At 38.6% G+C, this 27852-nt stretch overlaps 1 protein-coding gene across 1 annotated transcript; it reads right to left on the bottom strand.

The window, feature by feature from the left end:
• Positions 1-431: 431 nt before the first annotated feature.
• ARG1 (arginase 1) lies at positions 432-27852 on the bottom strand. Its single transcript, XM_082252281.1, has 8 exons — positions 27697-27852; positions 22598-22670; positions 16200-16374; positions 12089-12248; positions 10208-10302; positions 9414-9518; positions 4853-4989; positions 432-698 (listed from the first exon to the last, which is right to left on the bottom strand). Exons 1-8 carry the CDS (start codon positions 27754-27756, stop codon positions 532-534), a joined length of 972 nt encoding a protein of 323 aa, XP_082108407.1. The 5' UTR covers positions 27757-27852; the 3' UTR covers positions 432-531.

Raw genomic sequence — 27852 nt, 5'->3', positions numbered from 1 at the left:
CCAGAAGTGGTTAACTGCACTGTAGCAGAAGTATGTAATCTCTCCATCAGACAAAAATTGAGGCATTGTAAAACTGTTTTATTTATATCAATAAATTAAGACTGGTAACATCAAAACAGCAAGCTATTCCTCTCTCTAAAATACATATATATATATATATATATATATATATATATATATATATATATATATATATATATATATATATATATATAGGATAATCTGCATTAACAAGCATACAAAAACAAGTCACAGAGGTCAAAGACCTCATTTTCTAAATGCTTACATTTAAAAGAAAAGAAGTTAATATAACTTAAATATTATTTTGTGCTATGATTCCCTATTTTGTGCAGTTATATTTTGTCAACATGAGAATGAAAGAAATTCTCAACTCTACTGTATAATGTAACAAACATGCTGAGAAATGGTAATTTATGCATTTTGATCTACTTATTCTGTCCATTAAAATATACTGTTTCTAATTATTAAGAATGAAGTATGCAAGGTGGACATAGCAGAGGACTTAAGCATTCAGATCAGGTCAGGAACATGCAGTGAGGATGCATGAAAGCCTTCTCGTGCCTTGCCGAAACAGGACAGGGTCATATTGAGCGCGGTGTTTACAGTCAGCTTGGTCTCCCTCTCTGTTTCTCCACGCGATGGGTTGACCTCCATCATATCCACTGCAGAAAGTAATCCTAAACCAGGAAAAAAATGTTGGCTTAGTGAAATGCGTTAAAAAAAAAAATATACCAAACTTCCGCAAAAATATTAGATTTGCTGCTTTGTGGGACTTTTTCAAAATCCTGCTGTAAAAATATATGACAAGGCGTTAAGGGAAATGGATCTTTTACCCACACTACAAAGCCGGAATCTAATTGTTTTCTGTAAGATGCGTGAGAGAAGGTTTGAGATCTCCTGCTGAAATGACATGTCGTGTTGATTTTCAAATGAAAAGAAGTTAACACAACCGCTGCAGGGAACACACAAATGTCTGCCAACTACACATTTACTGCTTGTTGGCTGAATTTAGCAAAATGGAAAAAAAACATATTCAACACATTATGGTATTGAATTGGAATTGGTACAATACCAGATAATTTTCTAGTGGTTTTTTAACCACTTCCATACCAGGCATTTACAAGTTAAAACCAGTGTTTTTTCCTAGAAAACTACTTAGAACCCCCAAACATTATATATATTCTTTTAGCAAAGACTCTGGAGAATAAAATGGCGGTCATTGCAATATTTTTTGTCACGCGGTATTTGCGCAGCGGTCTTTAAAACGCCATTTTTTGGGGAAAAATTACATTTCACTGCATTTAAAAAATACTAAACAGTAAAGTTAGCCCATTTTTTTTGTATATTGTGAAAGATGATGTCATGCCGAGTAAATAGATACCCAACATGTTACGGTTTAAAATTGCGCCCCCCCGTGGGATGGCGACAAACTATGGTCAATAGAGATCTCAATAGGCGACACTTTAAATTTATTTAACGGTTACCAGTTTAGAGTTAGAGTGTAGCTCTTTTTTTTTAATTATTGCTTTGGCGATCGCGGCGATACCTCACATGTGTGGTTTGAACAGCGATTTCATTCGCGGCTCGACTTCCGTATACGTTTTTTTTTGTGCGCGAGCTAACGGTGATCGGGGCGGCTAAATTTATTTATTTTTTTTCCCATTTATTTTATTTATTTTTTTAACTTTATTACAGTTTTTAAAAAAAAAAAATCTGATCACTTTTATTGCTGTCACAAGCAATGTAAACATCCCTTGTGACAGCAATATGCAGTGACAGGTACACTTTATGGAGGGATCGAGGGTCTAAAAGACCCTAGACCCCTCCACTACACTTCCCTGTATGCAAAACGCCGAAAACGGCGTTTTTGCATACAGCCGTTTTTCAAATTTGGCGCCGTTTTGCAGCACACTAACCCGGAAGTGACGTCATGGATGCCGCCTCCGGGTTACGTCATCGGAGACCCGATGGATGCCGTTTCCGGCATTCATCGGGACTCCATCCAGCCGGCGGACGCGCCGGCTGGGTGCTCGGGGCTCCCGGTGGGACGGGAGCCCCGGTAAAAGCTGCGGAAGGTGGCGGGAGGGGGGGGATGTCCCCTCCCGCCCCCCCGGGTAACGATCGAGCGGCTCCCGACCGTCGGCTTCAAACAACGGTACCGGGATGATGCCTCTAGCTAGAGGCATCATCCCGGTATACCCCCGCAAAGTTTGGACGTCATATGACGTCCACCTAGGGGGAAGTGGTTAAGATCTAAAAATGTAAAATGACTCCGTAGACTTTAATCTAATTTGAGTAAAAACATCTTAAAGCTGAAGTTTAGCTATTTTTTTTCCCTTTTTTACAACTTTAGTCACATTACTTACCTGTAATAAAGTATGTCCCACATTGTGCACGCAGCTGGATCTTATAGAATCCCTCAATGCAGGGATGCCCTGTCCTCTTCATATCTCCAGCAATGCAATGCATTTACAGCACTGAGAAAGTTATCTTCCAGCTAAGGACTGAGCTGCTGTGAAGAACTTGGGCACAGCCCCCCTACCACCACTTCTTTGAAAAAATATATTTTTTTGCTTTCACTGCCAGTAAGAGGATTTCTGAATGTGGCAGAGACATAGGTCACAGGATCCTCTTCCTGCCTTTAACAGATTGTGTTACAGGCAGTGAAAGCAATAAAAGATTTATGTTAAAGTGGAAGTAACCCCATCCATTTAACAGTTTCAAAAAACAGTTACATTTCTGGCACGTGCCAGAAATGTAATACTCCCATTGGTTGTGCTTTCAACCAAACTGTCAAACCATCCAATGGCTGGTGTCATAACTGATTACATGTGTAGCATCATGGCAGTTGTAGATTAAACAGAGGCCAAGATGGCAGCTTCTTTGGCTGAAAACATTAGGAGGGTTAAATTCCACTTGAATGAAGAAGCAGGGAGTCCCCAGTGTAACTTTTCCACAGAATTCCAGTCTGGACCCGGAAGTTATTAACCATTGTACTACTTGAAGACCAGAAGAGGACAGGGCACCCCTGCACAGAAAAATTCTCCAGGATCCAGCTGCTTGCACATCATGGGATATACTTCATTACAGTTAAGTAATGTCACCAAGGCTGGTCATAGGTCTTTTTTTTTTTCTTTTTCTTTTTTTTTTTTTTACAATCAGCTAGGGAGGTTACTCGAAAAGAAATAAATGGGTTTCCCCTTCCACACAAGCAAGGTAGATGAAGGAATCCTCCTCGCTCCTGCCATTGTATTCTAAAAGCTGGGATTCTCCTCTACCAAAATACACTGATTGGTGACTGCAGCTGGCTGATAGAGAAAAGTTTTTCAACAAAGCCAATTGCCAGAAGTCAATTGTCAGAGCAATTTATGTTGAGCACAAATGGATCAAAATTCGGCTGGTCCCTGCTGAACTGAATGCTTTTTGGCCCATATATGGCTAACTTTAAGCTATACAGAAAAACATAAATTAGCTAACCTTTAGTATTGTAGCAGGAATTTAGGTGACAGCTAATATACAGATGAAATACATAAATGGGAGCTGGAACTGGCAGGGGACGTTACCTAATTTTTCTCTGCTGCAGTTAAATAACAAGTCGGCCATAGATGGTTTGAGTCTAGGTTCACAATGAGGCTGGCTGGAAATCATGCGAATTTAGCTGAACTCGCTTTCAAACCGGCATTTTCAGTCCAAATTCGGGGGCGATTTCACAGACATCCGTGTGAGTTCCTGTACAGATGTCTATTGAAATCGCCCCCTGAAGTCACTAAAAGTACAGCAAAAACGACTTCTGGGAATCGGTGTGGTGCCGCAAAGTTGGTGTCACACCGATTTCGGACGGTGCCATTGCCAGAAAATGGCTCCGAACTGATATACGATTTGACATGTCAAATCGGCCGAACGTTAACGTGGGCTGAATCTTGGCCGGTTCAGCAAGGACTGGCTGAGATTCAAACCATATATGGGCAGGATGAATGTATCCAAGCTAATGGATTGATACAACCAGCTTGTTGGATTTTATAACCTATTATTGCTAGTAGCTATTATAGCCGCTAGCAGTAATCACTGTGTTCTCCCAGTAGGGATGACTCCCCCCGTAGGGAGAACACAATCGCTCAGCGGGAGGGATTCCCTATCAACACTGACTGGGTTGATTGGGGAATCAAACTATTTAGAAATCGGCTCTGTCTATGGCCAGCTTTAGAGGTCCTGTCCTACTGTGACAGGACAGTGAAGAAGAATTAACAGAACAATGGCCTCATCTCTCAGTAAGGCCGGCCATACATGGTTCAAATCCCAGCCAGTTGGTTGCAGGAAAGAAATTTGCACCGTGTATGGCTGCCTAACTCTGCTCTCTCCTATCAACATGATCCTTGTTAGCACATGAATGAAGGTACTGCTTGCATTTAAATTAAATTAATTTACTTACACAGTATATATTCAGGAGTATAGAGTCATATTAATTGTGTCTACCTGCCTGGAGTTCAGCTTTAAAAAAACTTGTGAGCTGATCAAACTAACGATGGCATTAAAACTGGTGGCTATGTAGATGTGTGCCATGTTTGATAATCCTCAATAACATAGGACTATGAGTTCTGGAAAACTCTGCGCTATGCCCATTCCCTGCTTTTGAACAATCTCAACAGCTAATACGGTCTTCCTTAGTGGACCATGTGAATAAAAATGGATGTGGCTTAGATTTGCAAAGACGATTGGAAGCAAATTATAAGCCTGACCTGAAGGACTGCTGGCTGGAGAGAGGATTTAGTTGCAACACTTTCATAGTGTAGTGTGTCTGTGTGTGCAGACTGTTGGGGGAATAGTAAGTTACCTGTTTTGTAAAGCTGCTCTGTTATGTACATTCCCTCTCTGTAGGTGAGACCTCCAGGAACAGGCGTGCCAGTAGCAGGTGCGACACTAGGATCCAAACCATCTATGTCAAAGCTTAAGTGGATGGGTCTTTTCTTCCTGCAGATAATTAAAAATGTAAAACATCAAACATAGGCATACACATTAAATAGTCATAATTAAAACAGTTCTCATAAAAAGTAGAACAAATACTAATACAGAATCTGACTTTCCTCCATGGCAAAATGTTCCTTAGAGAACATTATCAGTATTATGGAGGCCTGCTGCAATTGCTGAACTTGCTTCAAGAGAACGCCAGTTTCCTGGCTGTCATACTGAAGGATTACCTTCACTGCTGTCCGAGTAATGCCTAGTACACACAAAAAGAATATTGGACGAATGATTGTTCCTTTTTTTTGTATGCTAGTCTAATCTCGAAAACCAATGGTTTACCAAAGTTATGAAACTTTTCGTACGACAGAAGTGAGGTAATGTATTCTTTTGTAATGTATTCTTTCGTATCTGAGCATGCGTGGTCTTGGTTACAGGATTTGTTTTCATATGAATACTATAGTAATTACACGACAATCATTTATTCTGTTATCGTACAAGAAGAATTTTTGTGTTCGTTTCTTTATGTAATTTAGCATGAGCTGTCGTAATTGGCTCTCAAAAGCTGTGTACTAACGATCAGATTATCGGACGATTGCTCCAAAGGCGGTATTTTTTGTCTGATTTTCTCGTTGTGTGTACTAGGCATAACTGAGCTACAAACTGCAGAACTGGAGAAAATGCAGAGTAGGGCAACCTAACTGATAAGAGGCATGGAGCATCTCAGCTATGAGGAAATATTAGAGGAACTGAATGTATTCTCTCTTGAGAAGAGGAGATTAAGGGGGGATATGATCAACATGTACAAATACATAAGGGGTCCATATAGTGAACTTGGTGTTGAGTTATTCACTTTAAGGTCAACACAGAGGACAAGGGGGCACTCTTTACGTCTAGATTCAAAGAGATTTCATCTCCAAATACAGAAAGGTTTCTTCATGGTAAGAGATGTGGAATAGTCTCCCTCTAGAGGTTGTCCTGGCCTGTTTAGTAGATTGCTTTAAAAAAGGCCTGGATTATTTCTTAAATGTACATAATATGCCTGGATACTAACATTTTTCAGTAATGTTGATCAAGGGAAAATACGATTGCCTCTCGGGGGATCAGGAAAGATTTTTTTCCCCTGCTATAGAAAATTGGATCATGCTTTGCTGGGGTTTTTTGCCTTCCTCTGGATCAACTGTGGGTATAGGATTGTGTATATGGGATAGTATGATTTATTTATGCATTTTCTAATGGTTTAACTAAATGGAATTAGTGAGATAAGGAATTCTGATGTTTCCTGATGCTTATTTACAGCATGTTGGCTGCAGGTCTGTGAACTAAAAGTCTTAACCCAGATACAGCAAGGCTTCTAACATGTTTAGGATGAGGTCAGCTAATAGCGGGTCCTATACTTGTATAATGACATCCGTAGTTACACCAGCTGAACATATGTATTTCAGTAATCCACATATTCCTACAGAGGGAATTTTCCTCAATAGGATCTGTTCAAATCAATAATATGAAATGGCAGTTCTCTAACAGTACTTAGGATACTTCTTTTCCACCTCTAGTTGAATGTGAAGCGAGCAAAGGTTACAAAATGTGCACATACTCAGGGCTTTTACCAGCTAAAGAGATTGCTATCAGGTGAAAAGACTACAAAAATGTAAAGGCTCCCAGGAATCCTATAATTATGGCCATTTTACTGTTATTAGTATATCCTGCTGCATCCGCTTGGTTTAAAAACCAATTATCTACTGTAGTTCATGTTCAAATACAGGTTATACCTCTACAATGGGCATAAAGTGACATTTTTGCTACTGTGTCTGAGTTTGCACTACATTAAAATCACTAGCTACTAAAACAATACCAAACTACCGTGTAAACAAATGTATGTCTAATCTGGAGGAACATGGTACAATGACCATGACACTAAAGAAAAGCACAAGGAGAATATTTGGATATGTGCTACTATTGAGGTTACATACATTTTTAGTTTCTTTGACAAAACAAACTTAAGTAGTCTGACCTTATTTCTCTATTGGCTGTTTTACAAGACATCATAAATCTCTACTTGAGTCATAATGATAGCATCATCTTAAATTACGTGACAAACCTAATACATCTGACATTTGTCTAAAATAGAACAAGGGCTGGATCACTTGGAAGATTTTTGATTGTTCCATGATCTCTGAGAGATCACATCACCAAACAAACGTATTGCCAATTCTACCCCTTAGTCTATACTATAAGGTCCATTTGGAGCTCCATGTGATGACATCTGCGGCTCCCGCAGCTCCCCTGTGTGATCCAAACTGATGCCAAGAAAACAAAACAAGGAGGGCACTGGAATGTATTAGAACTTTTTTTTGCCATCTGTGTTCCCCTTCAATTTCTGTCCCATAGCCAAACAGGAAATCCTTGCAAATTAAGGGAATCCCTTGGAGACACCCAAGTCACCAGAACTAGTGTCACCATTGGAAGATTTCCATTCTATTACTTTTCTGGGGACAACCCAAATTTGGGAATTTCTTTCACTTTCAATGATAATGGTAAATAGGACAAATAGAGAGGGTGAATCTCCCTATTGGGGGCACAGACAGCAATCAAAACTGACAGGTGTTCCAATCCCGCTCCACTCTAGCCAAAACTAAGAAAATGTTTTGCCTCTAGTTATACTTTAATGAAGAAAAGAAACAATATCTCACTTACAGTTCAATAAACATCTTTAAGCCTGTAATGGTAAGAGCGGTGTGGTGTATAGAGAAGAGCAATGATTTGGCAATGACTGTCAGGCTGTATGCTGTAATGCTGGCTTTGACGCCCTGGGCCAGCACACAGTATGACGTGTGGTATTAGTGGCTGCTGGAATACCTTATAGTGAAAATGCTTTCCCTGCTAGAATTGTGAAAAGCCATCCTATGTGCAGGTCTGGCACACCAGGGGCAGCATCAAAGCATAAAGCCCAGTGGTCATTGCCAAATCCTGGGACATCTCTACATCCCACACAGCTGATGCTTAGTGAATTGTGTGATATTGTCTCGTTTCTTCATTAAAATGCGATTTTAATAAATTCTTGCACATTCCTTGTTTTATTTTCTTTGCAACAGCTTTGCTTATGTCAGAGCTGCCCCCAGATGATCGAATGAGTGGATGATTAGACCAAGTAGCTTTAGGGGAGGTGGAGGTAGTACAGATTCACAGATTAAATAAAGCAGAAGTAGGGAGATCCTTGCACTGCAGCTATTCTTGTACAGCTTCCTCTACAGCAAGGAGAACAATCATCAACACAATGGTACCAAATCTTACTTCCTTTCTTGTGAGACTAGCAGTGAGAGGCAGCAGTAACATAGATGATCTCACACTAAAGATATACCACTATAAGTCTCTTGGCCCAGGAAGTTCACTGCTATTTTTCTGAAGAAATTCAGTGCAAAAAGGTAGATTTTTTAAGGGCACAAATTTACCTTAACCAGACACAAGTAACCTTTCTAGATGTTCTCTTTAAAATAGTAAATCTTTACCTTTAGGTTACCATCTGCTTTAATATTCAGACCTCAGATGGTTAGAGTGATTGAAAAGTCTTGTATTTTTCCTATAAAAATAATAAAAATGTTATACTTACCTGCTCTGTTGCAGTGGATTTTCACAGAGCAGCCCAGATCCTCCTCCTCTTGGTCTCTCTTCTGTGATTCTGGCCCCTCCCTCCTGTTCAGTGCCCCCACAACAAGCCGCTTGCTATGGGGACACCCAAGCTGAGCCACAGCTCCCTGTGTTCATTCATCCCTACCTGGCCCCACCCCCTTTCTCCCCTGATTGGCTAGATGACTTTGATTGACAGCAGTGGGAGCCAATGGGACCGCTGCTGTGTCTCAGCCAATCAGAAAGGAGAATCTTGGTTGGCTGAGACACTTGTGGACATCGCTGGATCTAGAGGGACCTCAGGTAAGTGTTAAGGGGGCTGCTGCACACAGAAGGCTTTATATCTTAATGCATAGATTGCATTAAGTTAAAACATCTTCTGCCTCTACAACTCGTTTAAGGAGATTCAATAGTAGTAGTCTGATGTTTTAAAACAAAATAACCACAGAACATTTTTAATAACAGTGGTGCACAAAGCATACAAACCTGGTTTGGAGATAACATTGCTTCTGAGGTGCAACAAATTACTGCTGAATCCCAAACCTGGCTAATGGATTTTACCCCCTTGACTGAGGGTATTCCTTGAGATCTATAGCACCCGTGTACGGTATAACCTTGATAATCTTCAGATCCTACCAGTGTTAGGCAGGTTGGGAGGTAACAAATGTATTATGTTAATGACTCAAGAGACACATGTGACGTTTAGCTACTCTTTGGTGTTATTTGAGGTAGATTGTCAGCATTTGTTCAGTTCCATGTGTACAATGCAAATAACATTTTGTGTAGTTTATATAATTTATACATACTTTCCCACTAAAAATTCAATTGTTTCTTCCATCACTTTATTTATTGTAAGTCTGTCCACATCTGACATTGAATAGCTCTTAATCCCAAGAGTCTTCAGAATATAACTGCAAAAAAAAAAAAGAAAAATAATGGCATTTCATAAAAGTGTATTTTTCAAATATAATATATATACAAATGAAATGGCAATACAGTATATTGTCTGGGGACTTTCTACGTCTGGCGCTCCTATCCCTTCCACAAATAACGAATCACACATTGTAAATCAACCCCAGGAGAAAAAGGGGCAGTGAATTGAAAAAACGTAAAAGTAAATCACACTGGGGCTAGCCGGAATTGTGTTTTAGCTAGAGTTGATTCCTCTAGGATCGGATTTTATGCACTCATACTCTATGTTCATTCTATATTTAACTCTTCTTGACAGCAGTTTTGCAAAACTCAGTACATTGTGTAGAAACGTATTTAGAATATTTTTGTTCTTATTTGGCTTTGTAGTCTAAATAGGTACTCTTAGCATTATACTAATGTTCACTAGCAGATAATACTTCAGGTTAAATTGTGTATTCAGCCTGACATAAACTATTTAGTACAAGCCATTGCTTCCATTATATATACATTTGTGATACTTTAGGATAGAATGTTACTCTTTTTTTAAAAGCATTGAGAACTGTACTGTATATTATTGATTTTAAAATGTTATGTAAGACAAGCTTGTCTCAAAGCATCTACAATTTACAGGACTTCACCATTTATAAAAGAGAATGCTGCTCAAGAGGGAGCTCCAGAATGGACTTACTGCTCTCCAGGGTCTACATCTCTCAGTCCAATGTATACTATATCTTTGGCAGACAGACTTGGCTGCACCCATGAGAATCCTGGGATGGCTGGCACCTAAGAAACAAAAAAGAATAAGCAGCTTTAATAGAGTTCAACCTTTTAGACGTATTTATTCAGATAGTATACAAGGGAATGATGATGATTGGTAAAATGCTAAAACCCATCTAATCCAGTAAGATACTATTTTATACCAGGTTAGAGCAGTCAAGACTTGTACAGTTACATTCTGATTAGTTGCCATGGGTTACTTGACTTTGCATAATGCCCTTTGGCCAGGGCTTTTTTTCAGTGGGCTTGTGGGGGAAAGCAGCACTGAATATATGCAATGGCAAGGGGTGCTGGGGTGTGGTGCAAGGTCTACTGATGCTGACTGCTGGGTGCCTATTGTTGCTGGAGGGGATCCATTTTTGAGTGGCAATCTATTGTTGCTGCTTGAGGATCTTTTGTTACAGGGGGTTACTAGAAGGGATCTACTGTTTAGGAAGGAATCTAATGTTGCTGGCTGCTGGAGAGTCTATTTATGTTGGCTGCCGGGAGATCTGTTGTTGCTACTGGGGGTCTATTGTTGCTTGAGAGGGGGGTCTATTGCTTCTCTTGTTATCACTAACAAATTCCATACAAATTACTTAGCACTACAAAATAACACTTGGCTCTATATTCTCTAAAAGGGGCTGTACTGGGAGCTGGGTGGGCGGTGGAACCAAGGGTCGGTGCTCAGAAATGGGTCAGAACAAAGGGTCAGTGCCCGGAGGTGGGTAGGGGGCGGAGACACAAAAATACTTACAAGGGGGGGGGGGTTGCTGCACCTATTTACTGAGAAAAAAAGCACTGCCTTTGGCCAATTATATAAATCCATATTTATTTTTAGAGCTGAGTGCAGGTATGAGTATTGACTACACCATGGCATATTTGTTTTTTAATTCTTTGTTTAGAGACAAAGGACGATAAGACAACACAATTGGTTGAAGTCTTCAGCAAAAGTAAAAACAGAACATTTATTAGGACACACCGTAATAAGATTGCAAGATAACAAGTGTATTACAGAACACACATCTCATAACCTCTCCATTGTCTTTGAATACTAAAAAGTATCAGTGAACATAGTGTATTGTTCCAAGGTAGTGCTCAGGGGATACCATGAGTAATTAGGGATAGTTTGAATGGTTCCAAGGTATTCCATACTCGGGTGGAAAGAACAGTGGCTGAGCAGGCACCTAGCTCAGCAAAAAGGTTGATAAGACGAAGAGTAGGGAAATATGGTATGGTAAGGAGAAGTAGGGGAAAGGAACAAACATGTTTTTAGAGGTGAGTGATTACTTCACTTGCACATCATTTAGTTAATTTTAATTATGTTGTGAAGATTGCTGACATTCTTTTCAATCCGCGCAAATTTGTTTCTCCGTAACCGACAGAACCAGTTTGAGTAAATGATCCCTGCCTCAGTTTATTATGTGTTTATATGCACCTGGATACATTGGAAATAATTAGAGGAGTATTGCAAAACGTGGGGCCAATTTGACAAAGAAATTGTTTTCCCATAGCATCTAATTAGCTTAATTAATTCATTTGCACCGTTCAGCTGTTAACATATCAGTTTCAGTGACAAAGTGAGTAGACTTTATACGTGGGGTTTTGTGTATATATAATGTATTAATTAAGTTTATCTCATAAAAAAAGAGCTTGATGGTTGATTTTTCAGATAAGACGCCTTTATATTGAACTACCTAGTAGAAACATGCTGTCATTTTCATCACTGCTGTCATCAATCAATATGTTCAACAAATAATACACAAGTGATTACGAAAAAATTAATTAATGTGTACTTGAAGCCTTGAATTACCTTGCATTGTAGCTCTCTGATTAGGAAAGAGACAGGTTGTCCATGTAGATTGCCACTGGGTGATGTCACTGGAGTGTTGATATCTGCATGGGCATCCACCCAAACAACACACAGATCAGGGTGAACCTTAGCATGACCTGTGATGGTCCCAACTGCCAAGCTGCATCAGCACAAAGAATAAGGGTAAACAAAAAGAATGTCACAACAGATTGTTTAGGGACATCTGGTTCAGAGGCCATTATAATTATTCTCTTGGAACAAGGTGTTACAATTGAAATGTGTCATTAGCACGCAGTATGAGGCAAACCAAATTGCATTTGTCTCCGCCATTGCTCCACCAAGCCTCAGGCAAAGAACAAAAATGTGGGCACCATCCTACTTCTTGAATGTTTTTCAAGTTCATCTGGGAGGAAAAGGGATGGGCTAAAAATATTCAACAAATGCAATTACTTTTTCTGCAGAGATTAGGATCTGGTGATGGGGTTTGTCAACAAATTTAGAAACAATCCATATGTTTGTGCCATTTTTTAAATGTATCTATCTCCATACAAAGGATTCCCTGGCACACTTTCAAGCTAACCCAAGTACTAACTAATCTGTTTCAGTTACTCAGATAAAAAACAGAGTGTGGAAGACACAGTGCCACATCAGGGCATCTCTGATAAGTGTGGTGCCTAACACTGAATTACCTGGGTTCCTAACTATGGGAACATACAGTATATTGCAATGCACAACATACAGCAGGTTCATCTGGAGGCATCACTTTTCTCTTTTAGGGTACAGCAACACAGCAGAAGCCCAGACATCACTTATACAAGGCAGCTAAAACTCTCTCCAATGTGTGTCTGCACATAATCCAGCCAATGTCTGCAACAATGACAACTACTCTGGTCTGTTTGACATTAGCAAAAGGGAAAGGTGTACATAGGCAGGTCATTTTTTTTAAACAAGACCAGGATTCTGATGGCTGTGTGTGTAATTGGCTTACTGATTTTTTTTTTTTTTTTTAAGAAATTTGCTGTTTTTTTATGAATATTACCATAACACACCTAGGCAGAACAGTAAAATGTACCACAATACATGGCTTGCCTGCATTAGAGTGAGCTGCCAGCCCATTCAAAATGAATAGGCTGCTTAAATGCAGCACACCTAACACATAGTAATGCACCATATGCTGTGAATGAGGCCTACAAGTTTCATGTTTGGCAAAACATTTATCAGGAGTTCTACACCTTGCAGAAAAATGGAAAGGGACTGCAGTATTTCCTATTACTCCGCTGGAATTTTATTTAAGTCCGACTTACAAATCATTTTCAGCAGGTGCACTGATATAGTTTAACATAACAACAAGTTTACAAATTAAGCAGCATTGGTTGAGACTGCAATTGCTTTAAATTAAGCAAGTAGCACACCTTTGTGAGGTTTTGTATTGTGGCCATGTAAATAAGATTATCATTGTTATTTTATATGTATTTATTTCTTTGTTATTTTTTTTCTACCAATAAAACAAAAAGTATAAAAACATAACCATACCAGTGTACAGTAAACCCCCCTCCATTGCGGGGTTAACTTCCGGACCCAGCCGCGAAAAAAGTGAAAATCCGCGAAATAGAAAAACCCTATTAAAATGCATTGTAGGCATGCTTTTTTTACTGTCACTGTACGTGTAAAAGCATTTTAAGGTTTTTAAACACACTTTTAAAACAATAGAAACTCATTTAAACACATAAAAGATACTGAGAGACATAGCAAGAGCTATGGAAAACACAAAAATATTTCATTTTTAATGATTTATATAGTAAAATAACATTACAAAAGAAACCGCAATATACCGGGACCGCAAAAACTGAACCGCGATGGAGCGGGGGTTTACTGTAATACATTTAAATAGACAGTCACTTTATTAAATATACACCCTATTCACATCTGCCTATTTTCAAGTTACGTGTATAGTTTTTTGCAGAATGTATGGTATTATGTTTGCTTTACACAGTCCAATATATTAAGGAAGAGGTTTTTCTATTTTATTTCCATTGCTCCAATAAAGAACATAATGGAGCATACATACAAACAGAAGAAAATAAGCTGTATGGGAGCTGCACAAAGCAAACGGCCGGATGCCTTTCCTTTCTATCTTGTAGAGACCAAAACAAATTTTGATTGGTGGTTATGATGGTTATATCAATTGTGAGTGGGGGTGAGCTTCCACTATAATACATTAGTATCCTATGTTGGTATTTTGAGTCGTTAAATTAGGAAATAGAGAATCTTCCATTGCCATATGTTTTGAAGTCCCATGATCCTGGATTTTCATTCTGATCCTAGCTTCACTGTTTGCAGTCAATGAAGTTGGGACTTGTGCTGTGCATGCATGTCAGTGGCAGGATAGGTTGTAACGCATGATAAGCATGACAGCCCTGGAGACTACACTTTTGAAAGCAAGTCCGCATTAGCAGCTTCTATATTTCTAGCCTCAATTCACTAGCTTAAGTAAATTTTTTTAGATAGTTTTGGATAGAGTAGGGAAAAGCTGGTGATTCCAATCTGAAAGCAGAATGTAAATAAAGTAGCCCAAATAGTAAAAAAATAAAAATAAAAACAGCGTGGGTCCTCTCACAACTCAGACCAGGCCTTTCAGGGTCTGGTAGGGATTTTAAGGGTGACACAATGCCAAAAGTTTTTTTTTTTTAAATGTTACCCTCAAAAATCTATACTCTACTCTCTTCTGAGTATGGTGGGGGGGGGGGGGGGCTGGACAAGCATGCACCACATTAGGCCACAATCCCTCAACATGGCCCAGTGGTTGTGAGGGTCTGCGGGCATGGGCCTTTTTGGAATATGAACCCCTCTTTAACAATAAGGGGACCCACAGATCCCAGTCCCTATGTGAATGAGTAAGGGATACATAATACCCCTACTCTTTCACCAAAAAAGGCAGTGGTAAATAAAAACACAGTTTTGACAAGCCCTTTAACAAAAAATTGTAAAGTGTCCATGTGATGCAGATCTATGTCGATCATGATGGATAAAGGCTGCCAACCCACAACAAAAAAATCCTGCTGCCTGCCAACACCTAACCGCTCCCTTTGCTTGCCATATGCCAAATGAAGCTCTGCTTCCCCCTGGTATGGATTCAGGGCCAGATTAACGTAGGGGCTATTGGAGCTGCAGCTCCAGGCCCCTACCTTTTATATAGGCCCCGGGTTGGCCATATTCACTGTTACCGCTCTTCTGTCACTTGTAAACACAGAAGTCTGGCTTCTATGCTCGCTTCCCCAGGCAACACCCTCAGAACCTCCCCACACAGCGCGAAGGCCGGACAAGGAGGGACAGTTGCCGATGCATGGATGTGTTTATGGGCTTCAGAGACAGCATCCCATGTTGAATTAGGCATGCATGGCTGCACCCTTCCTCCTCTGGGTGCATGGCAAGGCACGGCCCTTAAGGCCCTTCAAAATCCTCAGCACCAAGCCCATGATGCTCTTAATCCGGCCCTGTATGGATTGTAGAGCGAGCCCTGCACCATTTTTTTGTTTGTTTTAAATGCCTGGTGCTCTTTTGCTCTTTGGTGAATCCCAGGATGCCAGCAGAGATGAGTCACTGGTTGTTTGGACACCGGCGGGTGCCTGCACCTTAACAACCAGCTATTTATTTCATGCATCCATTAAATAGTGTGTGGTTAGACCACAACTTATTTTACTATAATTTATTGAAATTATTTTTAAATCGGTTCATGTAGTGTTTACCGCCCATTTCTTATTTTTGCTGTAAATGCAGCATAAACTGTATTGTTTATTTATACAGAAACGTATACATAATATATAAATACAAATAATATAATAACTGTATAGTTAATAGTGTGATTTTTAATATTGCATGTGATATTTGCAATAAATGAATCACCTGATCCAAATGTCGCATGCAATATTGCTTAACGAATTGAGCCCCGTCTCAGTACTATCTCTTCTCTAATTTTTATTTTTTTGTCTCCCTATTGGAGAGGCTCTAGCTCCAACTTGCTTCAATCAAATGTAAACAAAAAAGTTTATCTGAAGTTGGACATTAAGGTTTTTATTGCAGATTTTATAAAAAAATATATATTTATAATCACCTGTGATCTCCACCAAGGGTTAAGCAAACTCTTCCACTTCTCTTAATTTCTGAAACAACATTAGCAACTTGCTCTGCAGCTTGCCCAACTGTGCGTGGATTCTTCACATTCTGGAAAGGTTCGTCATGGGATAGCTCGGGAAAATGCAGATCACCGTAATCCCTCACCTCATACTCTGCAAAAAAAGGAAATAGTAACAAATCATAGTAATACAGAATTGTATGCAAAACACAATCATTAGTAGTATATGGAATATTGTGTTGTCCACACTTGGTATTTCTTTGTTTGAAAAACAAGTTCTAGAATTCTAGAATATTGAAATTTAAAGGAGAACTTCACTTTAATGGAATGTTCCTGCCCTTTAAATTTGAATTACATTACTTACATTTCTACATTTCTTCAGTTACGTCCTGGTTTCCAGGCCTAGGAAAATGATGACATATATCCCAGGAGTTTTCGGGGGGGGGGGGGAGAAGGGATTTTCTCAACTAAGCACACCCTCCTGCCTACATGCCTGAGCTAAGGGCAGCTGGGTTCATGGAATTAAATGCTACATGAATCATCTGCCGTTACTCACTCCCAGAAATGCTTAGGGGTTCTTTTTCAAAGTTGTAAACACGGCAGACCGCTGTTCTGTTAGTTTTGGGCACAGGGACCCTGTGTTCATCTAATTTAGGAACACAGGTCTCTGTGTTCATGCAGCAAGCCCATCCCCCCACAGTTAAAAAGCACCCCCTAGGGATTCGTTTAACCCTTTGATCGCCCCTGGTGTTAACCCCTTCCCTGCCAGTGTCATTAGTACCGTAACAGTGCATATTTTTTGCACTGATTACTGTAGTAATGTCACTGGTCACCCCAATAGTGTCAAAAATGTCAGTTAGGGGTCCGATCTGTCCGCCGCAATGTCGCAGTCCCACTAAAAAAATCGCAGATCGCTGCCATTACTAGTAAAAAAATATAAAATAAATAAAAATGACATAAATCTTTCCCCTAGTTTGTAGACGCGATAACTTTTGTGCAAACCAATCAATATACGCTTATTGGGATTTTTTTTTACCAAAAATATGTAGCAGAATACAAATTGGCCTAAAATGATGAAAAAAATCAGATTTTTAAGTTTTTTTAATTTGGAATGTTATATAGCAGAATATATAAAAAATAATAATAATAATAATAATAATAAAATAGTGTTTTTTTTTTTACAGAAATGTTGCTCTTTTTTTGTTTATAGCGCAACAAAAAAACAAAAAAAAAAAATTGCAGAGGTGATCAAATACTACCAAAAGAAGGCAGTATTTGTGGGGAAAAAAGGACATCATTTTTTTTTTGTATACAGCGTCACACGACCACGCAATTGTCAGTTAAAGTAACGCTTTGCCGCATCGCAAAAATGGTCCTGGTCATTAAGTGGGTAAAACCTTCCGGTTCAAAAGTGGTTAATCTGATTGTTATCTATATGCAAACATAACTGTTTACTCTTCTAATGCTTGGTACACATGATAAGGTTATCAGACGAATGGTCGTCCGTTCTTTTTTTTTTTTGCATGCTAGTCTCACATCGAAAATGAAGAGTTTACTAAAGTTCTGAAAATTTTAGTATAACAGATTAAAAATTGAGAAGTGATGTTATGTGTTATAGTGTATTTGTATTGCATTTTCTAACGACAACTGAACTGATTAAACAAAAATCGCATGATCTGGTACACATGATATGATTATTAGACGAATGATAGTCCTTTTTTTTTTTTTTGCATGCTAGTCTTACGTATATCGAAAATGAAGAGTTTACTAAAGATACGAAAATACCCATACGGCAGAAGAAAAATTGGAACACGACGTAATGTGTTGTAGTGTATTTGTATTGCATTTTTGAACGACAACTGTACTGATTAAACAAAAATCGCATGATCTGGCACACATGATAAGCTTATCGGGCGAATGGTCATTTTTTTTTTGCATGCTAGTCTTACATATATCAAAAATGAAGAGTTTACTAAAGTTACGAAAAGTCTCGTACGGCAGAAGAAAAATTCAGAAGTTACGTAATGTGTTGTAGTGTATTTGTCTTGCATTTTTGAATGACAACTGTACTGATTAAATGAAAATCGCACAATCTGGTATCTGGTACACGTGATGAGATTATCGGACGATTGATCGTCTGTTTTTTTTTTTTCTTTGCTTGCATGGTAGTCTTAGTCAAAAATGAAGAGTTTACTGAAGTTACAAAAATTCTCGTGCGGCAGAAGAAAAATTCAGAAGTGACCTAAAGCACTGTAGTGTATTCGTATTGCATTTTCGAACAACAACTGTACCGAATAAAATGAAAATCGTAGGATCTGACATTGCACGAGAAACATTTTCGTGCTTGACCCATCGGGTAGTTTTGCTTGAATTGTTGTGATTGGCTCTCGAAAGCTGTGTATTAGTGATCAGATTATCCTATGATTGCTTCAAAAGTATTTTTTTTTTAAACAATTAGATTTCATTGAGTGAAAGTAGTTTTACAAGAAGGTGCTATTTAATTAAATGAACTAATCTTGCAGAAACAATAACAGAATCACATGATAAAGGATGCAAGTGATCCTAGAAGGCTGCTGACAAATTTTAAGTGCTGTTATTCAGATGCATGGCAACGTTCCTCACCATTACCTACTGTGATTACCAATAATACCAAAGCTAGATTAACCAATGATTGTGTAAAAATAAAGCCACTAGCCATTATGTCCCTGATAATGACAGTTTAAATAACTGTTAACAGTGATTTGGGTATATCTGAATGGATTGGATTGTTCTTAATAAAATGACATTGACACTGGGAATTTTTGTTTAAAAAAAAAGAATGTTCACTGTCACGTAAACGTATGTGTGTCATACAAATCTTGACAAATCTCGGGAAGTTTTGCAATACCAGAGCCTAAAAGGATTAGGATAACTACATGTCTGCTCAAACTATAAATACGTCACAGATGATCGCATACAGTAAAGCAGTGAATCACTACTGGCTTTTACAGGCAGTGACCTAAGGTTCTATCCAGTAAAAAATGTACAGTAGATGTTTAACACGTAGTTTCACAGAACAGTACAGTAATGCAATAGTCATGACTAATATTGTTGGAGCAAGACACAAAATATTGCATACATTGTGGTCAAGACAAGCGTGATGCAAGGGCAACAACATTTACTCACAACTATGCAGGGTAATAAATGTTAAATGTATTTACACTTTAGCAGACAAATTGGGATAACACTTACTTTACATTTACTACATGTTCCCCTTCACAAAAAAGAGATTTAATACCTATTGTTTTTTTTCTGGAGACTCCAGCACTGGAAATGTTGAAAAATTAGTTGTATTTGTGTATATCGGAGCTGTGCAGCTGTACTTGTCATAATTAATCATGTTAATTGTAAAGCGCTGCGTAAACTGTCTGCGCTATATAATAATAATAATAATACAGTAATAATCATGTCTGTACTGTGCTGGCAGATCTCATTATCAGTTGTAAACTAGATTTGACCTGTCTATCCTAACAAAGAGTTAAAGATTTAGAAGCTCATCCTGTCCTAAGACTTTCTATTGGGGAAGACTCACACTGAACTTATTTAGAAATGTTTGCAGTCGGCTATGACACCTTCTCCTAAGAAACATTCTGAAAGGTAAGAGATATTTTTTTTTTTAGGTATGTTTTTGTATGTGGCGGTTTTTTCATATGTGACTGCAAAAGTTAAAATACACTTTAAGGGCTCTTTCACACGGAGCGGACCGCATTGCGATCCGCTCCGGCACTTTTTTTTTTGTTTTTACAGAGCGGATGACACTTGTGTCATCCGCTGCGTGTGTCCGCATATCATCCCATCCGTTTGCGGATGATATACAGACATAATGTACGTCTATGGGCATTGCGGATGTCAGCGGATGACACCGCTGACATCCGATTTTGCATCCGTTCCGTTTTTTAAACGGAACAAAAATAGGGTTCTGTTCCGTTCCAAAAAAACGGAACAGAACTAAAAGGATGAAAATCGGATGTCAGCGGATGGTTATCCGCTGACATCTGCAATGCCATTGACATACATTATGTCCGTGTATCATCCGCAAAAAAATAGGATGATATACGGACATACGGAGCGCCCGTGTGAAAGGGCCCTAAGGTAGTTTTAAGGTTATGGAAATTCAACAATTTTAATTACATCTAGCATCAGTGTTACTCAACACAACTACGCAAAGTATCTGACTTTAAGTGATACATATGGAAAAATATATGTTTATCAGTTAGACCAATACTTACACTTTCTCTGAAGAAGCCGCTAAGGCGAAACTGGTCGGAAACGAAAGCGTAACCATCATACACTGAATATTGAGCTTTTTAATTTAAGTTTTTTTTATACCTTTTGTAATAAATAAATGTATACATATTTTATATATAGCAGCTGTTTCTTTGGCTTTTGCATCGGTTTTGATTTATTTTTTTGAGCACCTCTAATGTCCCATAGTCCTCTATGTTATATTTTTTCATATACACCTGGGGATGCTGGTGCTCTAGACTATGTGGCTAGTACCATCCATGAAAACCCTTGTATGGAAAAATATACTGGAGTTTACCTGGAGGTTAATCAATAAATCTACAGAGACACATGAGAGATTAAAAACAAATCTAATCCCCCCCCCCCAAAAAAAAAAAAAAAAATTATAGATGTGGTAGTTGCATTCTTTTTTTACTTATTGTAACTTGACAATCCTGCCAAAAACATAGTTCCTAGGGTTCCTTCGCTCCATCACTGTACTATATCTATGGAGGAGTGACCTGTGAGTGTTCGGGGGCCGGCAAACTTTATCTCATGCGAGCGGCTTCGCTCAGTAACTTTCTCGGGTATGTGGGTGGCAGTGTGGTTTCCTCTCTGACAGGTGATTTCTACTGCTAGCGGTTTCAGCCTATCCTAACCTGCTCTCTGGCCAAAAGTTGGATCAGTTACCATCTGTTGGAGACTCCTTCATTTCAGTGACACATGCAGCTCAGTGCCTACTCGGGTATGTGGATGGCCCAAATATAGATATATGTCTGTATGCCTGTCATTTCCTCTGGAAGAGATATTAGTTTAAGCAGAATTGACTGCTTGTCTCTGCAGATCTCCATCTGTTCATCTATGAGTGGACTTTACCATTTGTTATTTTAATACCACCATTTTAATTCTTTTATGCTGTGTTTTCTTCACATGGCAACAAGTCACATCCTTCTGATACTTTGCAAGCTTATTTTTGGCTTAGGAATGTTTTTTTCTTTTTTTTATGGGTGTTTTTGCACAGTCTATTGTTTGTTTATGGAGGAGTGGCATTGTCACCCTAGATTGCTCTCTTAACTTGGACTACAAACATGTCCATCTCACCTTTTCTAAATACATATTGGGCACATGGCTTGGAATTTAAACAAGATAGCTGAGGAATCTGACAACATTGTTTGAGATTTCAGTTCAGTGCACAGAAAGTTGCAAAGACACAAGAATATTAACTGGATCAACGGGCATGCCCTGTACTTCCAGAACCATGAAATTTTTGTTCTTGGGTTTGGATATAATTTAAAGTGGATGCAAACCCTCACATATACCCAGTAAAGTGAACAGCCTCAGATGATACATAGAGATGAAACAAATCTCCCCACATAAGTTTTACATGTATATCTGCTGTATTCGGCTTTATATATTCTTTAGAAAGTTCACATCATGTCAGAGATTTTATCTTCCTGTTCAGCACTGGGAGTGGATTCTTGGCATACAGCCAAGAAAGCTGATAAGAGGGAAGGCCTCTCCCCCCTCCACATAGGCAGAGTCTTGCAGAGCTGTGCTGTGACAAGACAAGCTCTCTGCTAATCTATTTATAGCAACCTCCCACAATACATATTTTCTGCCTGGTTTTATCTTGGTTGACAGAGAACTTGTCAGAAGTTATTATGCTGATAACAGGGCAACGAAACAGCAGAAAGACATGGGACTTAGGGCTTTGGAGAGAGATCAGAAAACACTACAGATATATGTGCTTAGGTCAAGTTTCATGAATCAGGTTTACATCCACTTTAAGGTAATCCAGGGATGCTAAAGACTACATTTATGTGGGTGTGTGTGTGTGTGAATATCACATTGAGCAAAGAGAAAATTGGTAAGCAGCTCATACAGTTAATATTGCAAGGGAAATGCCAACACAGACTTTGATTGAAAATAAATATTTTTAAAAACAATATTTTGTATCAAACGATATGTAAAATATCCGTCTTATGTAAAAAAGGAAAACTAGCTATTTGCATTTGCATCTGAAAGTTTTACCTATGCATAGTTTAACATTTTGAATGATATGCAGAGAGATAGAAAGGCAGACATATTTTTACAATCACTGTCAAACTTCTTACCGAGTTCCTCTAGTTTTTCAATTAAACCTGCTCTCCTTATGTAAATTGGTCCTTCTTCCACTCCACCTCTGGCCTGTTAAAGAAATATAGATGTTTTGAATGATAAGATTATATCTATCAGACATATGCAATTGAGCTTTATATTCACATATTGTTACACCAAAATAATATACAGATTTGCTTTGGTTAAACTATTTTTCTTAACACAATGCATATTACTAATTTTAAAAATGTATATATCTTATTATGAGATCACATTCCAAGAGTGGGTGGATGATGATGATGAGGCAAAAAATAGTAGAAAGAACATTCTAGCCTTTGGGCTACAGCAGAGCCCCAAGGCACATTTGAGCAGGGGTGCATGGGGGGGGGGGGGGGGATCAGAATATTCACAGACACTTTGAGCCTTGGGGTTTCCATATTGTTCCGTCTTCATGTATGCGTGCAGATGTGCTACATGGCTCTGCTGCCTGGGACATATAAAGTAAAACAAATAAAAATATTCACATGTTGGAACAATAAGGGGCCATCCCCACACTGTTCCCACAAAGTTGGGAGCATGACATTTTCCAAAATGTCTTGGTATGCTGAAGCCTTAAGAGTTCCCTCCACTGGAACTAAGGGGCCAAGCCCAACCCCTGAAAGACAACCCCACACCATAATCCCCCCTCCTCCAAATGATTTGGACCAGTGCACAAAGCAAGGTCCATAAAGACATGGATGAGTGAGTTTGGGGTCGTGACCTCAACCTGATAGAACATCTTTGGGATGAATTAGAGCGAAGACTGTGAGCCAGAACTTATCTTCCATATCAGTGTCTGACCTCACAAATGCACTTCTGGAAGAATGGTCAAACATTCCCATAGACACACTCCTAAACCTTGTGGACAGCCTTCCCAGAAGAGTTGAAGCTGTTATAGCTGCAAAGGGTGGGCCAACTAAATATTGAACCCTGCAGACTAAGACTGGGATGCCATTAAAGTTCATGTGCGTGTAAAGGCAGGCGTCCCAATACTTTTGGTGACATAGTGTGTGTGTGTGTGTATATATACATAAATATCATGTTATTTTAGTGGATTTATTTATCCTTTTTCAATTCAGTGACTCATGTTTCAGATAAGGGGGTTATTTATTATTGGCATAGGAATATATCTCCTTTCTGTGGTTGATTTTTTTCTATACCACCAAAGAGAGAAGGGACAATTAATAGGTAATGAATTCTTCATTTTGGCACTGTCCTTGGAATATATTTCTGACCTCCAGTCCCCTTTGCGGTCTCACAAGAAAACATGCTTTGTGAAAACAACTTTCAAAGCCAAAGATGTCGGCTTCATCATTTCCCAGACTCACACCCTCTGATTAGGTAGACATTTTAAAAAAGTAATACTTACTGTATAATTTTACATGTAAATAGTGATTTTGCTTTTTTTTGCATTACAGGCTAAGTTATGGTATCAAAGCTGACTATTTTTGCACATTTGGTGTCTACTTCTAATTGGCTGGAGTTAGAAGGACCCTTTGAAGCCAAAATTAACCAGCTTTTTCATACAGTAACTGGTTTCAGCTGACGTGAATTCTAAGCAATAAAGCAAAGTTTCAGACACGCCTTTAGGCAAAGTAAGCGTTATCAACACATGCCGAATTATGCAATCTCATCAGAATGATTTGTCACTTTTGTGTCAAAAGAACTGACTGTGAAATTATTTACCATAAAAATACATGCAAAAAAATATATATTTTTTTTTTTCTTATATTTTATGCTGCATTGCAACTTCAGAACGCCTCAATCTTTGCTAAAGGTAAAGGATATTTTCAGACTTCATCACCTCTAAATGTCAGAATCTCAACAACGCCCCCATCCCCCTCCTTACTATTGATTTCAGCAAATTATTGAAAAATGTCAACTGGGTTGCAAATCACAGCCCTATAAAACAATCAAATAACTGATTACTGGTATCAGATCACTGAGAGATTAACTGATTTTTTTGCTTTGGGTTCCTGCTTTTTCGAATTTAAATCTTTGTCCTAAGCTAAAATGTATCAGGTCCAGGAAACACTGTGGAGCAATTATCAGGACCATATGGGTAGCCCGCTGTGTAGGATGCAGCATCTACATCTGGCCTTGGGCAGGAAAGTAAATATGTGGAATGTAGGTGCGAAGATGAGTGTAATTAATATGTAACACCTTAACCAGTCCACAGTTTATCTCATGTTAATAAATTAATGTTTGTAACATTTGCACAGTAGAACTGGTATAAAATTGGGTCAGGAAGAATAACATTGCAGCCAATAAAAAACAATTAGTAACAAAAATGTGCTAACTCTATGGCTCAACTCCAAGAAGCCTGAAAACGATCCCTTGAAGTGGGGCTGTAAGGGTTAGTTGCTTTGGCCTTTGGCTTCATCACGTTTAATGCAGGGCTTGATGATAGTAGGACCTTAGACCCCTAAAACATGGGGGAGAAGATGCCGCTGGAACCTAGCTAGCAGCACAGAAGGTTGGGGAACTCGATCTTCTTTTCTATGTCCCCTAGAACTAAACAAGCAATTAAAGTAGAGCTCTACCCAAAAGTGGAAGCTCTGCTTGTTCGCACCCTCCCCCCTGCTGCCACATTTGGTACTTTTTGGGGGGAGTGGGTACCTGGTTTTCACAGATACCCGCTCCTACTTTGGGGTAAGATTGCTGTGGCGATCTCTAAGTATGTCCAGTCCTTATTTCTTCCCTCGCTGCCTTCTGGGACACCCATAGTTCCCAGAAGATGGTGGGACTATTCAGAAAGTATAGCGTGACTCACTAATGCTCAATAGGAATTCATAGTCGTTTTTTCCTTAGAGAAAATGCCAACGCCTGCACCCGAAGCCGATTGAAGAATCAGCTCAGGGGGTCGACATTGCAGGATCCCTGGACAGGTAAGTGTCCTTATATTAAAGGTCAGCAGCTACAGTGTTTGTAGCTGCTGACTTTGAACTTTTTTTTGTCCAGACTGAAGCTCCTCTTTAATCCTCACAGTGCAGGCGCAGCCCCACAGCAAGGGATCATTTTCAAGTTTTCCAGAGTTGGGCTTTAGGCTCATGAAACACATTACAATCTGATCAGAGAAGCTTTGTACGTTTAAATTTTGATTTATTAAAACTATCTGATGTCAGAAGCTATCTAAACTAACCAATCAGAAAGGCCCTTGCACTGCATAGTTGTTTGCAGATAAAAAATGAGATAACAATGTCATATTGTACTGTGTTTGGTGAGCTTTACACTAGAAAAATCCAAACTGAAATCTAATTGGTTCCTGTTGGATATACCTCACTTTTGCTCTAATGTGTATAGTTATATCAAACCTATTAAAACCTAGGAAAGTTCAACTAAACAGAAGATTAAGACATACTGAAAGCGGAGTTCCACCCATTTTTTTTTAACCTGCAAGCATTCCCATGTCCCAATCCGCAATGCTAATGTAAATTGGCTACATTTTATTTATTTTTTTATAAATCCCTTTTTTATGTTTATTTCTTGCACCCCTTATGGTCTGGCCGCCTAGGTGATTATGTCACAAGGCGATTCCCATGGACTCCTGGGTTATCAGCATCATCTATCCTAGGAGTCCATAGGAATCGCCTATTACTGTAACCAGCGCTGCGCTGTGATATTACTGCGCAGGCATGAGATCGGGGGGTGCATGCTGGGTAGTCCCGGAAATAAAGACTAGCGGACTTCAGATGCCCACAACCGCAATCAGGGCCACTGATAGGGGGGGACCACCAGTCCCCCTGTACGGGGCCCGGACACACAGGGGGGCCCCAACAAAATGGGGAATCAGTGCGGTCGGGCAGTGGGGCAATTACAGAAAGAAGCCCTGTGCGGCTCTCTGCAGCAGCTGAAAGCCACTTTCTCCCCCTTCTGCCAGCTTTCAGCTGCTGTGGAGAAAAACACAGACACAGGACATCGTTCCTGTAATTGCCTCTCTGATGCCGATCCCCATCCCTTTTCTGCTTGCTTCTGATCCCCCCCCCCCCGTGTGCCCCCCCCCCTAATAAATTGTAAAAAAAAATAATAATTAAACATTGTAATATATAGGCAAAAATGTAAAATGAAATAACTAAACATTTTTAAACATACATTTACGTGCAAATCTTTCCTGAATTGGTTGAGCTTTGCCTTGCCTGTCAGGCTTCTCTAATGCAGCTTTATGTGATGGACATTCATTACATCCAAGAGGGAGAATCAATTGGTCGCAGGCAGCAGAGTCAATTTTCAACTGTGAATCTACTGATGGTTTTGACACATTTTAAGCTAAAGGCAATCTTTACCTTTTTTAATTTTTCAGAATAGGATCAGCTTAAAATGCCCAATTTTGGAAAGATTTTCTTTAAGCCTATGTATCACTTCCTTGCCAATACATTACACTTAATGGTTCATTCAGCTGTAAAGATGCTGCAACAAAAAGCATGCAAACAACATAGAAACATGTACACGTTTTAGCAAGGGCACTACCAAGTAAAAAAAAAGTGTTGGTACAAAAAATGGTAACATTTTTAATGGGTATGTCAGCTTTCTATACAAATCCACAGTATTGTGCATTTTCTGACATGTTAGAAAAAGGACTCCAGAAAAATAAATAAATAAATAAATGAAGAAAAAAAAAATGAAGAAAAAAAAAAATATATATATATATATATATATATATGTAAATATATATATGTAAATAAAAAAAAAAAGAAAAAAAAAAAAATATATATATATATATATATATATATATATATATATATATATATATATGTAAATATATATATGATATATGTAAAAAAAAAATATATATATATATATATATATATATATATATATATATATATATGTAAATATATATGATATATGTAAAAAAAAAAAAATATATATATATATATATACATACATATATATATATATATATATATATATATATATATATATATATATATGTATGTATACATATACATATATATAGCAGGACATTTGTTCCAATGTTTCAGTTAATTAGTAATATATGTCTGACTTCTGTTTCAGATAAGAACTGTTCCAGCATAATTTACAAAACAACAAGTATTCATTATGGGAAATCTCTCACCTGCCCTTTAGAAAAGGGTGCTCCAAGAACTCCCACTGATCTCTTAGTTCTTGCGCTCATTGTGCCTGTCTCTTCTTGTGTGTGGGTCAGCTTGCTAACATTCTCCTTTTGTACTTTTCTGCTTAGCCTTACGGTGAGGTAAAGAGGTGTAACATC

The sequence above is a fragment of the Pelophylax lessonae genome (assembly GCF_965119305.1).
Source record: "Pelophylax lessonae genome assembly, chromosome: 3".
NCBI classification, from domain to species: Eukaryota; Metazoa; Chordata; class Amphibia; order Anura; family Ranidae; genus Pelophylax; species Pelophylax lessonae.
This window is presented reverse-complemented; position numbering and strand designations above follow the sequence as displayed.